Below are 15,218 nucleotides of genomic sequence, written 5' to 3'. Positions count from 1 at the left end.
AGGCCGGGACGCCCCCTGCCGGCTGGGAGAAGCGAGGTCTCCGAGTGGCTCAGGCCACGCCCGAGGCTGTCACCCACGAAACACAGGGTTCCTGCAGGGGTTTTTAGAAGTATCAACTGACTCTCAGGTGGTGGGGTCCGGATTGCTGGATTTTGCTCCAGTTCATTCTAATGTGCAGCCCGGGGTAAGAACCACCGGGAAGGAGGTGGTAGAGTAGTGCGGGTCCAGGAAAGAAAGAAAATCTTCAAAAGGATGCTGGTCCCCCCGCGGTCACACTCGCACGTGCTCATGTCGACCCCGTGCTCTCCCAAGGCCTTCAGACGGTGCCCCGCCGCAGGCACCTTGCACATCAGGCAGGGGAGCCCCGGAGGAGGGACACCAAGGATCGGAATTTGCACAATTGCCTGGATCCGGGTCTAAGGTCTCCGCCAACGACAGCGGCCGCGCCCACCAGACCCGTTTTAAAATACAGACACGGGTGTCACGTGCCCACTCCTCGTTAGCGCTTTCGTTAAAAAGTGCTTTGTAAAACCAGCAGAGAAAGGGGATCACGTGGAGGGAGGAGGGGTGGAAAAAGGAAGGACTGGGGATGGAAGTGAAGCAAATTGTATGCAACTGTGAATGTCAAAACGAACCCCACTGTTATGTTTAACTACACTGCGCTAATAAAAACAAAAATATTTAAAAAGTGCTTTGTGACTTTCCACTCCATTGCCACCTAATCGGACCCCACTTAGAAGACGCGGGACGTGCATTCTTCAGAGTCAACTTTCTCTTTCATCCGCTAACTGCCTGCCTTTAAAACTAAAATCCAAAAGAGCAAAAACAACCAGCGAGAATCAGCACAAGAGCATATCCGGTGCAAGGTTTCCCTCTCGCAGTCACCAGAACACTCCATGCTCTCTGAGCACCCTCCAGCGGCTCAGCATCTCGCCTTCTCTCCTCCCGCGCGTCACCCCTTCTTCACCCCGCCCCTCTCCTTACCTCTTTCGCACGCACCCTTTTACCCCCATCTCTCTTCCACACCCCTCTCCCTCTCTACCCCTACCCCCGATCTCCCAGGCTACCTAAACCGTGGAGCCAAATACTTAAGGGACCTAAGCGAGGAAGCCCGGACCCTGCCCAGCCTCGCAGCGCCTCCTCTACGCCCCGCCCCCAGGCCCCTCCGCGCCCAAGCACCTGCCCAGGGAAGGGCGGGGGTGAGCAGGGCCGGAAACGCGTGTCTCCGGGCTTGGGACCCGCCTCCGAGCGCCTCTGAGGGCCTCCGAACACCACCCAGCGCCTCCGAACGTCTCCGAATGTTTCCGAGCGCCTCCGAACGCCTCCGAACGCCTCCCGACTGCCTCCCAACTCTTGGGCTTTTTAAAGCTGGTTCTTTCCGCAGCCAGCCCCCGGGCGGGGAAAGTGTAGCGCGCACGCGGCGCCGGGCACCCTCCCGACCGTAAGTACCCGCGTGGCTGCGTCCCGGGGACGGGTGTCCTGTGAGCCCCGCTGCGGGCGACCCCAGGCTCCGGTGGCCTTCACCAAGAAGCTCGCCGAGCTCCAGGGTGCAGCCGACTCTCCGCGCGGCCCGGGGGTCCCAGAGGGCCCTATGGAACACCCCCTCGTCTCCCACTCCCACCCCTCACTTACTCCCGGAGCTCTGGGCCCATGGGCAGAAAGGGGCACCTGTCAGTCCTTTAGGTGGCGGGCGGGGGCAGGTTTACCGGGATTCGGGGAGGCCTCCAAGTCACCCCAGCCCCACGGCCGCGCTCTGCCCACGAGAGCGGTTGACTTCCAGTCTCCAGGAGATGGTACAGTGTCCACCGTATACACCCGGCTGGTGTTCAAAGGCAGGACAAACCGTTAACACTCAGTTCCATTGTTGTCACTATTGACTGTAGCGGTTTAGAGGGGAGGATCAAAATAATAACGCCCCTGCCCCCCCCCCCCAACAAAAACAAAAAACCAACAGTAACAAACCCGAGCCAAGCGGCGACTGGTTGCAGCTGCAGTGGAGTGCTGTGCAGGCATCTTGGGGTCACCGAGCAGTCACCAATGCTTTGCACACTGTTCCGCAGCTCCAAGTATGCGCAATGGTGACAGTGAAACTGTAGGACATCCTACAGGAGTCGGGGTGCTCAAGGACTTTTTGCTCAAAGATACCCATTGGCACGAATTCAGAACCAAATCTCACTTCCCATAAAACTGAGAGGAAGAGTCATGCCAAGGAATTAGACTGGCTCCATCTCCTTTCTTCTTCTTTTGAACTTATATAAACAATTTAACAATCATTTGGAGTTACTTAAGAGATAATGCAATTTCTGGCCAGAGTGTCACGCAGGATACTTTTGTACGACAGGTCTCAGCAGAAGGCTGGTTAGACAAAATGGCCCTGGTGCCCTATGAGGAGACCATGGAAATGGGGCTCCAGAAATTCCACAAGCCTCTTGCCACGTTCTCCTTTGCAAACCACACGATCCAAATCCGGCAGGACTGGAGGCAACTGGGAGTCGCAGCAGTTGTTTGGGATGCGGTAAGCAAGCCCCAAAGAGTCTCTGAAAACATCCTCAGTTACTTAAAAAGAAAAATACCATTATTGAGATACAATTCATGTACCATGCACTTCACCTACTTAAAGTACACAAATTCATTGTTTTAGTATATTCAGAATAATGCAGTCATCACCACTTCAACTTTAAAACATTTTCACCACTCTAAAGCCCCTTCTCCTTACCAATCATTCCCTTTATCCTCTCCACATATGTTGCATTTTAAAGGCGAGTAACTGAAAACAAAGAGGGTAGTGAAATGACTTGCCAATAATTACTCAGTGAGTAACAGAAGACTGAAATGCTGGAGCCCTGACTGCTTTAGACACTCACTGGGTTCTCTTTCTAAAATACTGCACCTAAGAATATGTAAAGTGACAAAGTGCAAAATGAACATCACGTTTTTTCTTTAAGTTTTCCATAGTTACAAAATCATAATTGCTTTCCTACTTCTTCCTCTTCCAGCACTGTTCTCTTTACTTGAGAATGGTGGCTTGTGACTCCACACCACAAGGACTCTGACAGAGGGGCTCATTCCTGTTGAGTAACTGAATGGCCGAAATACAGTTTTACAGTCTCAATGTTGTATTAGGGTAGTTAGAGAAACATTTAGGGATCATAATATTAATCTAACCTAGTAATACCATTTCTAGGAATCCATTTCTGAATAACTACATGAAAACTATTCCTATAATTAGTAATAAAGATAAATAATAACAAGAAATAGGATGACTGCTAGGTACTTGCTGGGGAGGAGATTTGCCAATTATACTCCTAGTATGTGGCTATGAAAAATAAAATATAGTAAAAATCATATTCCTTCTATAGGATTATAAGCAAATGCTAAAACTGGCCAGAACTTACCTTCTGATGCCCAAAACATGTGGCAAGGGCCCCTGCGGGCAATGAGAGTCAGTGATGCAACTCAGGCAGCCTTGGGCACTGTGCTGCCTCTTCCTTCTAGGTGACGTTATGGCCTTGCTGACCTGGCTTGGTTTAGGAACTGAACATGCCTTAAACAAAATCACCGTTCATGTCAGTTCTTCCAGAATGGTTTTGTGAGTATCAGTGTGAAAGTGCTATGACAAAAAGTTGAAGCTTCACAGATTCGGTGTGCTCCTAGCTATCAGTGCAGCGGCCTGTTGGGATGGTGGGTCTCTGTGTCTGTGCCTCTCTAGGAGGTTATCTCAAAGCAGCAATGCCAAGTTCCTGGGCACATTAGTGGATTGGGTGATGCAGGGCAGGGGGAGAGGGGCAATGGGTGGTCTCCTCCTGCCAGCACATAGACATCCTAACCCCACAGCTCCTGAAGCACTTGCTGACCTTAATCATACTCACACTGTGTTTTGACTCAGGCTATCGTCCTTTCCACGTATCTGGAGATGGGCGCTGTGGAGCTCAGGGGCTGCTCTGCCGTGGAGCTGGGTGCTGGCACGGGGCTGGTGGGCATAGTGGCTGCCCTGCTGGGTGAGTGTGATGCGCTGGCTCACTCTGTGGTGAGCAGAACTCGCTGAGAGCTGTGTTTGCTGTTTTCTTTGCATAAAATCCATGGTTGTTTCTTTCCCACGTGGGTTAATTTCTTTTGCCTGTACATAGGTGAGCTGTGAGCCAGCTGCTGATGCTCATGGTAACTCCAGAGGCTAACAGGCTGATCTTCCGTGCTGTGTTCATACTTTCCACAGAAGATCACTCTGCCCCCTTTACTTCCATGATGCCCACAGTACGGTCTTCAGGTGATTTGATTTCAAGAATAGTCTCTTCCACGTATATAGTTTTTTCAGTTTAAGGTGCTTAAATCCATATGCTGTTGGATTCAGTCCTATGTTTTAGTCAGCTTTTTGACTAAAAGACCTGACAAGAACAGTTTTAGAGGAGGAAAAGTTTATTTGGGGGCACACAGTTTCAGAGGTCTCAGTTGACAAATGAGACCCATTACTCTGGGCTCAAAGTGAGGCAGAACATCCTAGCGGAAGGGCGTGGTGGAGGGAAGTAACTTAATGCATCACACCAGGAAGCAGAGAGAGAGAGCGAGCGAGCTCTGTTCATCAGACAGAATATATACTCTTAAGGTATAAATCTGACCCACCTCCTCCAGTCATACCCCACTGGCCTACAGTTACCACCCAGTAAATCCCTGTCAGGGGATGGATTTACTGATTGGGTTAAGACTTTCATAACCCAGTCATTTCACCTCTAAACCTTCTTGCTTTGTCTCACAAATGAGCTTTTGGGGGATACCTTATATCTAACCCATAACACCATGTGAGGTAGATGGAGCAGCAGACAGTCTCTCCTTCATTGCTGACTGAGGGACTTTTTCTTCTTGGGAGTATCAGCCCTTCCAATGTTTGTACAGACATCTTATTTTAAGAAATTGAATTACTGATATACAGTTCTGAATTGATAGCATTGTTATTTTTTGGTTTTGTTTTGGTATATAGACATTAGTTTAGGCCTAGAGCCATGTGTAAGTAAGCTTTATTTAATATTTTTGAATTATTTGCTGTTGACGTCTTTCTACAACTTATATAGTTGAGGCTATCCAATGATGAGGATAGACCAGCTTCTAAGATATCACGTATAATATTCACTACCCAGAATTGTCACCTGTGGCACTTGTTTCTGACTCACTAAGTCTGGAGTTGGGCCTGAGAGCCTGCATTTCTAATGAATTCCCAGTGATGACGATGACCTACTAGATCTCAGACCACACTTGGTGGGAAAGATCCGACTTTCCAGAGCATTTTTAACTCATCACCTGTCTACAGGTATTCCAGGCTCTACTAAGGCCCCTCTTTTGTTCTGTCCTTTTGCTGGTAACTCATTTCTTTGTCAGTATTGCTTTTGCTGCTTAGGTGTCTCCAAAGTCGGATGGGGAGCTTGAGCTGGGGTTTTGGTTTCAACGAGATATCAGTTGATTGAGGCCCCTTTCTGTCTTGAACCATAGTCCTTCTGTCCTTGATGAGGCCTTTCTTGGTCCTCTGCTTTTATTCTCCTACCTGGGCCTTATAACATCCCCATGTATGTTAGGTATTATTTTTAATTTTCATTTTTCAAATGAAACTGGCGTTCTGAGTGTCTGAGGAACTTCAGAAGTTTTTGACGTTCCAAAACCAGGCTTATTAGACACAGCAACCCAAGTTGTCTTTCTACGATAGCAACTTTTCTCCCTGCTGATAAGAGTTAACTTGAGAATGGACCCACCATTTGACCAAGCTATTCCACTCCTTGGCCTATACCCAAAGGACTTAAAATCATTATACTACAGAGATACAGCCACATCAATGTTCATAGCTGCTCAATTCATAATAACCAGACTGTGGAACCAACCTAGATGTCCTTCAATTGATGAATGGATAAAGAAACTGTGGTATATATATATACAATGGAATATTACTCAGCTATAAAGAATAATAAAATTATGGCATTTGCAGGCAAATGGATGAAATTGGAGAATATCATGTTAAGTGAGATAAGCCAATCTCAAAAATCCAAAAGACCAATGATCTCACTGATAAGCGGATGATGACACATAATGGGGGGTGGGAGGGGGGCAAGAATGGAGGGAGGAGGGACTGTATAGAGGGAAAAGAGAGGTGGGAGGGGTGGGGGGAAGGAAAAAATAATGGAATGAATCAAACATCATTACCCTATGTAAATGTATGATTACGCAAATGGTATGCTGTTACTCCATGTACAAACAGAAACAACATGTATCCCATTTGTTTACAATAAAAATAAATTAAAAAAAAAAAAAAGAGAGTTAATTTGAAGGCAAAATAGCTTTCTTCTGTTTTCTCCTGAGAACCAGGGCGTTGTGCAAAACTTTATTGACTGGTAGAGAAACATGTTAGCGTGGTAAACTGCATAGGTTTAGTTGTACTTGGTTTTGACCATCTCTTTTTAACTCTTAGCTTTGTGACTTTAGGCAAGTTGCTTAATCTCTTAATGTTAACTTCCCCATCTGTAAAATGGGGGTAATAAGAGTATTTACTTCACCACAAGGATCCAAGGAGATTGTGCATGGAATTTGTTAGCTCACTGACACAAGTGAAATACGTGTGTCGATTGTTCTTCTGAGTATTTCTTTTTCTAATCTAGAACTCTCAATCTGTGGGGTTGGGAAAGATAGCCTGAGGTATTTCAGTCCTGTCACAGAGCAAAAGAGTAGTTAGTTGTTGCCACAAAAGACTTGCTTGGTTCTGGGAATGGGCTGGAAGGACAGAGCAGCGCACATATTCTGTTGATTGGAAAATGCGTGCTTCTTGGCGCAGCTTCATTCTCTCCTCTGGAAGTTCTTTCCTGCTCTATCCCAAAGAATTCATTGCTGCCTTATTTCTTTTCCCTGTACATAGGTTTCCCTGTATGTAGGCAGTTGTTTCATGTATCTGTCTCTCTCAATAGGCTGAGGCTCTTGAGGAATGGGACCACATCTCAGTCTGTGTGTCTTTGGCCCCTAATATAGCTCTTGTCATTTAGTAGATGCGCAAATAGTTCTGGAATAAGACATGGAAAAACTAGATTGAAGGCTTTTCAAAAATCAGGAAAGTTAATGTTTTATTATAGAACTAGTTGTAATTCTATTACAAAAATAATTATTCATCAGTCTACAACATAATTACCTTTAGGATTTTGATGTATTCCCTTCCATTCTTTTCCTCCATTTGTATTTTTAATGTGGTTGTAGTTATGGTTATGTATATGCATACCGTCTGCATGTGTGTATACCCACACATACATCTACAAATGATAGTTTATTTACCATGACATCATAAGCTTTCCTCTTTGCTGCTATGTGATTTTCATGTTGACTGTTTGTAATCACTGCACAGTGTTAGGCTGGAGAAGTTTTGATGTTCAAACCTGAGGGTAAGAAAAAAAAATCTTTTTAAAATAGAGTGAGTGGTTGTTTTAGTCAGCTTTTTCATGGCCGTGACCAAGAACAGTTAGAGGAAAGGTTTACGTGGGGGCTCCCAGTATCAAAGGCCTCAGTCCACAGACAGCCTCTCCATTCCTCAGGGCCTAGGTGATGCAGACATTATGGTGGAAGAGTGTTGTGGAGGGAAGTAGCTCACCTGACGATCAGGAAGCCGGAAGAGACTTTGCTAGCCAGATACAAAATATATACCCCAAAGGCATGCCCCCAGCGACCCACCTCCTCCCGACATACCCTACCTGCCTTCAGTTACCACTCAGTCGATCCCATCAGGATTTATTTACTGATTGGTTAAAGCTCTCATAACCCAATAACTTCACCTCTGAACCTTCTTGCATTGTCTCACACATGAGATTTTGGGGGGGCACCTTACATCCAAACCATAACAATGGATTTTTTTTAAATGATGATTTTGAAACATCTGAAAGGAATTAATTGTTACCCTTTGAAAAGTATTTTCACATTAGTTGATCCAGAGTCTGCACAGTGGGGAAAAAAAAAAAAAAAAAAAGGAAAAAAAAAAGGTATTTTCATTTTTTAGGATCTTTGCCATTTATTTCTGAATTCAGAGAGCACCTACCAGGTGCTGGTGGAATCTGTGTGGATAGAACAGGGGGCAGGCAGACAGAAATGATGTCTCAGAAAGCTTACATTCTGAGTCCACGGTGGGTGGGTGGGGGAGACAAAGGCTAATTAACATTAAAAAGCCCAAAAAGCAGTAAGGGCTCTGCAGAAGTTAATATAGGGCTGTTGATCACTGAGCTCTTCCTGTGTCTGAGAGGGGGCGGTGTGTCTGCAGTCTCTCATTCTCAGTCAGCCTGCATGGTAAGTAGGTCTGACCCACTTATAGTCATGTTCAAGAGTGAAACGAAGGGTTAACAGGGAGTAAGTAACTTGCCCAAGGTCACAAAGTTAATGGGTTATGGTTAGAATAGGAATCTGGTTCTGACTTTCAAACCCTGGTTTAGTTTGAAAGTCTTCCCAACCTTTATTCTACTTGGGAACTACTTATAGAAGAGTATCTTGCCCCATTTAAAAAGTTCTAGGCGATTTGATGCCTGACGAGGCTTGGGAGCCACTGTCGTAAGATACACCACTTAGGAAGAAGTTGCTTTTACTTTTCTATGATTCTAGTGCCCTCTCCGCTCTTTGACTTGTATATGTAACTTAAAGCTGGATCTCTACCTGGCTAATTCCCAGCGCCTTGAGGAATACATGGGAACTCCCCGTGCCGCTCACCTTTCCAAACACTTCCTCCTCTGTTGTGAGTTGGCATCACTGTCCTTCATGACTGCCCCTCCCCCAGTTCCCTTGCTTGCTGATTCTGCCTTTTAACTCTCCCTCCACTCTGCCCCCACTCCACTCTCCCTGCCTGGCTTGGGCTCTCATTATCTGTCTCCCACATGATCATAGAGCCCTCCCACCTGGCCCTTCGGCCTCTGTGGTGGGTCTCCTCAGACCCTCTCTCACAACAGCTGTCAGAGAGTTCCATCCGAAAGGTGAAATTGATGGGGTGCCTTATGGCCTGTCTGTAGGCCACACCCCAGGCCTCCCAGCAAGGCTTTGCGATCTCGTCAGCCTCTCTCGGGCTTTGAGACGTTCCTGGGACACACACACTGCTCTGGCCTTTGCCTTTTGCCCTAGATATGTTTTCTTCACTCTTTTCCCTGGGTCATGCCAGTGTTCTGTGTTTCAAGTGTAAGCAGGTTTCCCTTCCTTCAGGAATATTCCTTTGCCTCTGTTCCTTTCGAAGAATTTCTCCTTTGTGACACGTGATTTCCTGTGTGCACCCATGTTCCTTTATTTTATGCTCTCTCTCCCTTATGAGGCTCTCAGCTGTAGTGAGTTCTTTCTTGCTCTCCTTTGTAGCTCATAATGTGTGCTTGAATGTATGCATAGTGTGGCTAACAAACCAGGAATAATGATGCCTGTTTTTCTATTTCTAAATGAACGATGGCCTCTGTATTGTCTTATTGAGTCCATTTCCCCTCCTGACCCAGTGGAAATCTCTCCAACAGTCGTGTTGCCCCATCTTCACTTAGCACAGTACCAGTTTCTTGCCTCATCTTACTCTGTAGGCTGAAGAAATGCAAGCCAGATGCTTCCTCTGTTCCAGGCGTGGAACGTGCATGTGCACGTGACAGCAGGAGCATGGCTGCTAGGTTTCACTTTGAGTTCAGATCGGAAACCTCGGCGGGTTCTGTTTTTCCAGACTTTTTTATTGGTGCATTATGATCACACATTAATAGTGGCATTGTTGTTGCATCAGGGCCCTTGACTCCTGGACAGTCACACTCTATTTCCTGTCTTGCTCTGCTAAGTCACTGTTCCATGTTTTTGCTCTCACGCCTCCAGTCTTCTTTCTGCATTCTCACCATCAGCCAATGACACTTCTGCTTTCACAGGGGAGACAAGCACTCTGAGGAGGATTTTTCCACCACCACCCTGCCCCCACCCTGCTGCCTCTACCCTCACCTGTGCCTGGACCATCGTCTCTGCCTCTCTTCCCGAGGCTGTAGTTGAATGTCTGTCCCGTTTAGGGCCAGTGACCTCACTGTGCCTCAGATCCTGCCCACTCTCACCCACTCAGTGATGTTGTCCCTACATTGCCGCATTTCTGCCTTTCTACCTGATCATTTCCATCAGCACAGAAACTTGCTGTTACTTCTCCCATCTTTACAAAATAAGAATCATAAACCTACGATTCCCAGGAAACTGGAGTAGATCCTGAAGGGTGAGCTGCATTTGGGAGCTGGCTGTGGCGGGTGTCTGGGGTGGTTTCTGCAAGGTGCAAGCTCCTGGCATCCTTCACTCAGACCACGGTAGGGGTCTTCACTGGTTTTCTTACTTCTGGCCTTGCCCCGCTGCTAGAGATTCTTTTAAGCCCAAGACACACCACCTCTGCTGAGCACTCTCCAGTGGCTTTCCATCTCGCTCAGTGAGAGCCAAAGTCTTTTTGAAGCACGGCTAATGAGACCATACATGATTGTCCTCCCTGCCTCTCCCCCCTCCCCCCGACTTCTCTGGCCTCATCCCCCCTGACTTTATCCCTTGTTCACTCTGTTCCAGCCACACTGACCTCCTTGCCTGCCTGCACCCTCTGAGCCTTTGCACTCACTCTTCCGCTGTTATGGGGCGCAACTTAAGAACAGACCGATCACCACTGAGAAGTCCAAATTTGAGAGTCTTTATTAAGCCAGCCAGCTGACTGTCTCACACAATGCCCCAAAAAATGGCTATTGGGAAAACAGCCCCGACCATAGGGGTTGTAGGGGTTCTTATACCAAAAATCACATCAATCATAAGTATCTGTTGCTATGATTCAAAATTACAAACTAACATCATGCAATGATCAACAGAGGGGGAAGTGGGTCAAAATGACCCTTACCTAGGTACAAACTAAAGAATGGTTACTAACACCCACATAATCACTGTTCACATGGTACATTGTTTAGGAACAATAGGAATCAAAAGAGAGCAATTTTTCTTTACATAGGAATTGTCATTCTGTGTTGTTAAACATGTCACACTAAGTAACTGATGATGGGTACAGAGGCGGAGTGTTCCCACGGGAGAAGCTCATTTCCTTCATAACATGGAGTCTCAGAGCAAAATGGAGTCTGTTTAGTCATTTCCCTTAGAGCCTGGCCTGTAACATTCTATGAAGCCAGATCTGTCAGCCCATCACACCACCTGCCAAGAATGTTCTCACCCACCCCCACCCATATGCACTTGATGATCCCCACACGCCCTTCAGGCCTTCCCAGGTCACCTTAGCGAGGTATTCTCTGTCTACCCAGTCTAGAATTCCACACCTGCCTACCTTACCTCCTGACATTTCATGTTTCTCTGACTTTATTTTTTCCTTATCTTATATCAACAACTAACCTATTAGATATTATACTATAAAAATCATATTGCTTATCTTTTCATTTGAACGTGAGCACTGTGAGGGTAGGATTGTTGTTATCTACCTGATGGTAGCCACTTAGCTGTTTGTTGAACTGATGAATGTTATAGGAAATGGTCAACTGACATTAAGATCCTATTCAAACTTCTGGAATACTTAGTTGGGCAGAAGTAGCCTCCAAAACCCTCAAGACAGGCTAGAAGCTATTAACGTGGTTACAGAGGGGATGTTGAGAAGACTAGATCATTCCAGTATTGCCAAGAAAGTTGGGCCTGGTGGCACATGCCTGCAGTCCTAGCTCCTTGGAGGCTGAGACAGGAGGATGACTTGAGGCCAGCTTGGGCAACATAGTGAGAACTTGTCTCAAGAAAGAAAGAAAGAAATCCAGAGAGAAAAGTTCTAAGTCCAACCAGAAGTCAGTCTACAGTTTGCATTATTGGAAGAGACGAAAACTACCATTAAATCCTGCTCCTCAGGTAGCCTACTGTCTAGCCAAGAGTGGTCAAAGTAGTAGTTCTAGGCTGGTCAGATCTAACAGTGTGAACATTTTCATTGTATCCCACTCTAGAACTACAAATGTCAAGTGTTATGTGCCAAGATAAGAACCTGGGTAAAAGCTGCCACTGGCGTGGTGCTGACCATTGCTGGTCTGGAGTCCTAAACTGAAATCTTAAACTGAAAAAAAGTGCAAATGAGAAATACTTTCATGAAAGAATGAAACATTTTTAAATTAAGAATTTCAGGGACCAAAACTAAGCAGGATTTTAATTTCTGTAGATGAGATATATTAGGGCTATTGTTGCTTCACTTTAAGAGTAACTACAATTCAGGTTTTCTCTTTCCTTGGTTAAAAAAAATTAGATCTTATAGTTCATTATCAATAAACCACAAAAAAAAATTAATAAAATACTGCCTCTTAATTTCCTACACCACACCTAGTAACTTAGCAGTTAATAAAGCTGACATTTTAACATATTATTTTACTACTGTACAGTAATTCTTCTAAGTTTAAAAACTCTCCATAATTGTAGATGATTACATAAACACAGGTTGGCTGCTTCAAACAGCAGTAAGAAAGATGGACTGGGTTTTCTCAGTATCACATCTATGTTTCTTTTAAAAACTTTTTAACCTCACAAAACAGTCTTTCCCCATTTTTGGTATCTTGTCATCTTTGTAATAATATTCTGCTCCCGGACTTTTCATTTTTGGATTGCATTTTATAATGAGATCTGTTGACATGAAGATCATGAAGTGGAAGAAACATATGAAGGTTGGCTAGCTCTGTTTGCAGCATTCAAAAGCATCAGCTTGTGTCCCTTGGTGACTCTGATTTATAGGCATATCTTCAGCAACAGCAGGTGTGTCATAGGGGCAAATCAAGAATTACTACCAGTAGGCAATGCAAAAGGAGCAACCAGTCATTGTTCTGATCCATTGTAACTCCCCATGAAGGGTGTGGTATTCTGCACATCAGGTGGAATGTTTATATATGTTCTATGTTTAACTTGACCCCTTCTCTCCCTCCTACAGTTGTACTGATATGCACCTTGCTTTCTCTTTGTCCCATGTTGTAGGTGCTCACGTGACTATCACGGATCGAAAAGTAGCATTAGAATTTCTTAAATCAAATGTTCAAGCCAACTTACCTCCCCACATTCAACCCAAAGCTGTTGTTAAGGAGCTGACTTGGGGACAGAATTTGGGGGATTTTTCACCTGGAGAATTTGACCTGATACTTGGAGCTGACATCATATATTTAGAAGAGACATTCACAGATCTTCTTCAAACACTGGACCATCTCTCTAGCAACCACTCACTGATTCTTTTAGCTTGCCGAATTCGATATGAACGGGATAACAGCTTCTTAGCAATGCTGGAGGAGCAATTTACTGTGAGTAAGGTTCACTATGATCCTGAAAAAGATGTACGTATTTACAAAGCACAGAAAAGAAACCCGAGGGAGGACTTATAATTGGCTTATAAGAATATTGTCATTGAGTGTGTTAGTTAAGGTCTTGGACTGTGAATCTCACCAGACTTAAATGAAATGGCTTGTTATACTGTAACATCTGTCTAACCAAAGCTTGTCAAGGGACAAAGCACATGAGCGGTTTTAAAACAAACTAGTGCTTTGTTCCATTGCTGTGATTTTAGTCCTATCTTACTCACTCTGAAATTCCATCAACATTAAAGGGAAGTGTGAGATTGTCTAAATGTTGTTTCTGTCTCCTGTGTTGTTCCCTCTTGGTGAGCAGTGATCTCTGACATGAGGGCTGGTATAAAGGTGACTTTAAACCAGCTAGGTTGTTTTTGGTGAGGGTAAATCATGCAATTTATTTTAAACACGTTTGGAGATACATAATGTTTATGCCAGTTTCCAAATTTTTTGAGGTTTAACATACATTCCCTGAGTTACTGTGGCTGTTGAAGACTTTTGTCCATTTAGGTTCTAAGCACTTTTGGTTGTTTGAAATTAGGTTGTGAATTTTCTGTGACGTCTCAATATTCTTTGAGTTTCAATTTCAGGCTTAGGTATATAAACAAAGGAATAAGTAAAAATAAAATCTTACTTTTTGGAAGCACCTGAAGTCTTGAAAGATTTGTAGATTTGGAGAAGTTGTCTTCTCTAAATTGAAACCTGTGGCTCCCCTTCAGCTTTGCCATTCCTCATGCTTTTGTTTATTTATTTCCTAGGCTTTCCCTGTGCCCTTATAATGCATAGGATGAGAGTTAAAAAAAAAAAAAAAAAAAAAAAACAACAGTTTAAAATCTCATCCCTCCACAAGAGGGTAGCTTCTGTTGTGTACCTGCAGTTGCTCATCCAAAGGCAGCATTGCCCTGAAGGTCACAGCTTCTGGAGGGCCAGAGACGTTTCTGCTTCTTTCATTGTCGCTTCCCTACTATCTAGTATATCACGACCAAATAATGAAAAAGACACGTTCCACTTAGAGGGTATTGATTTTTGGATTATATGGTTGCTACATTGTTTTACGATAATCTTTGATAGACTTTATAGATGAAGTCACCATCCATGAACTTTCCTTTTTGCAATGTAAAAACTTGCACTATAGCTTAAATAAATTTAGACCATAAGACTATTGTAATCTCAATATGCTATTTGGCACTAGAGATAAATGCATTTTACAAAATATTATAAATAAGACCTTCTTCTTTTTAACCTTTTAATAACCTTTCATATTTTGGATATGAAAAATACCCAAGAATACATTAGTTTCTACATATATTTAAAATAAAGATTTTACTTTAATAAAGGTGAACTAAAAGTTGTGGACATCCTGTGATGTGCCAGTTTTGCACAATTCTGACAAATACACATGAAATGAAAGTAGCCCTAGCTTACTGAGTCTATAAGATACTAATATTATACCATGAACATGGAAGATCTCGTTAAATAAGTTTAAAGCTTGGCAGTATCACCAGCACTATAATGAAAACCCAATCTCATTTAGGTTTGTTATTAGAAATGAACATATTAATTGACGTTCAGCTCTCTAGCATTGGCAGTAGGTATGTAAGTGGGTAGAGGTGGGGAGCTTCAGGAAAGTACCTGGACACTGTACCAAGTGAGAAGGTAAGATGTTACTGAGCGATATAGTACATTTTCATAAAATATTAACATAAAAATCAGAAAAGCTTGAAAGAACTACTCCCCTATCCTGTTCTACAAATAGAACGTGCAAGAAGAAAAATCAGCAGGAATAGTTTGGTTGTCTGAGGGAAATCAAGTGATTTTTCTTGGCTCTGGGTTTGGAATGTTGTTGCAGGTCAGGTTCCTTGGGGAAACAGACTGAGAGATGGAGATTAGGCTGTAGAAAAT

General features: G+C 44.2%; 1 protein-coding gene across 1 annotated transcript; it reads left to right on the top strand.

The window, feature by feature from the left end:
• The first annotated feature begins 1,242 nt into the window (after positions 1 to 1,242).
• Mettl21a (methyltransferase 21A, HSPA lysine) lies at positions 1,243 to 14,149 on the top strand. Its single transcript, XM_047545627.1, has 4 exons — positions 1,243 to 1,441; positions 2,342 to 2,515; positions 3,887 to 3,998; positions 12,955 to 14,149. The coding sequence occupies exons 2-4, from the start codon at positions 2,369 to 2,371 to the stop codon at positions 13,350 to 13,352; spliced, it is 657 nt and encodes a 218-aa protein (XP_047401583.1). The 5' UTR covers positions 1,243 to 1,441; positions 2,342 to 2,368; the 3' UTR covers positions 13,353 to 14,149.
• Positions 14,150 to 15,218: the final 1,069 nt, after the last annotated feature.

This window comes from Sciurus carolinensis, chromosome 3, assembly GCF_902686445.1.
Source record: "Sciurus carolinensis chromosome 3, mSciCar1.2, whole genome shotgun sequence".
Lineage (NCBI taxonomy): Eukaryota > Metazoa > Chordata > Mammalia > Rodentia > Sciuridae > Sciurus > Sciurus carolinensis.
This window is presented reverse-complemented; position numbering and strand designations above follow the sequence as displayed.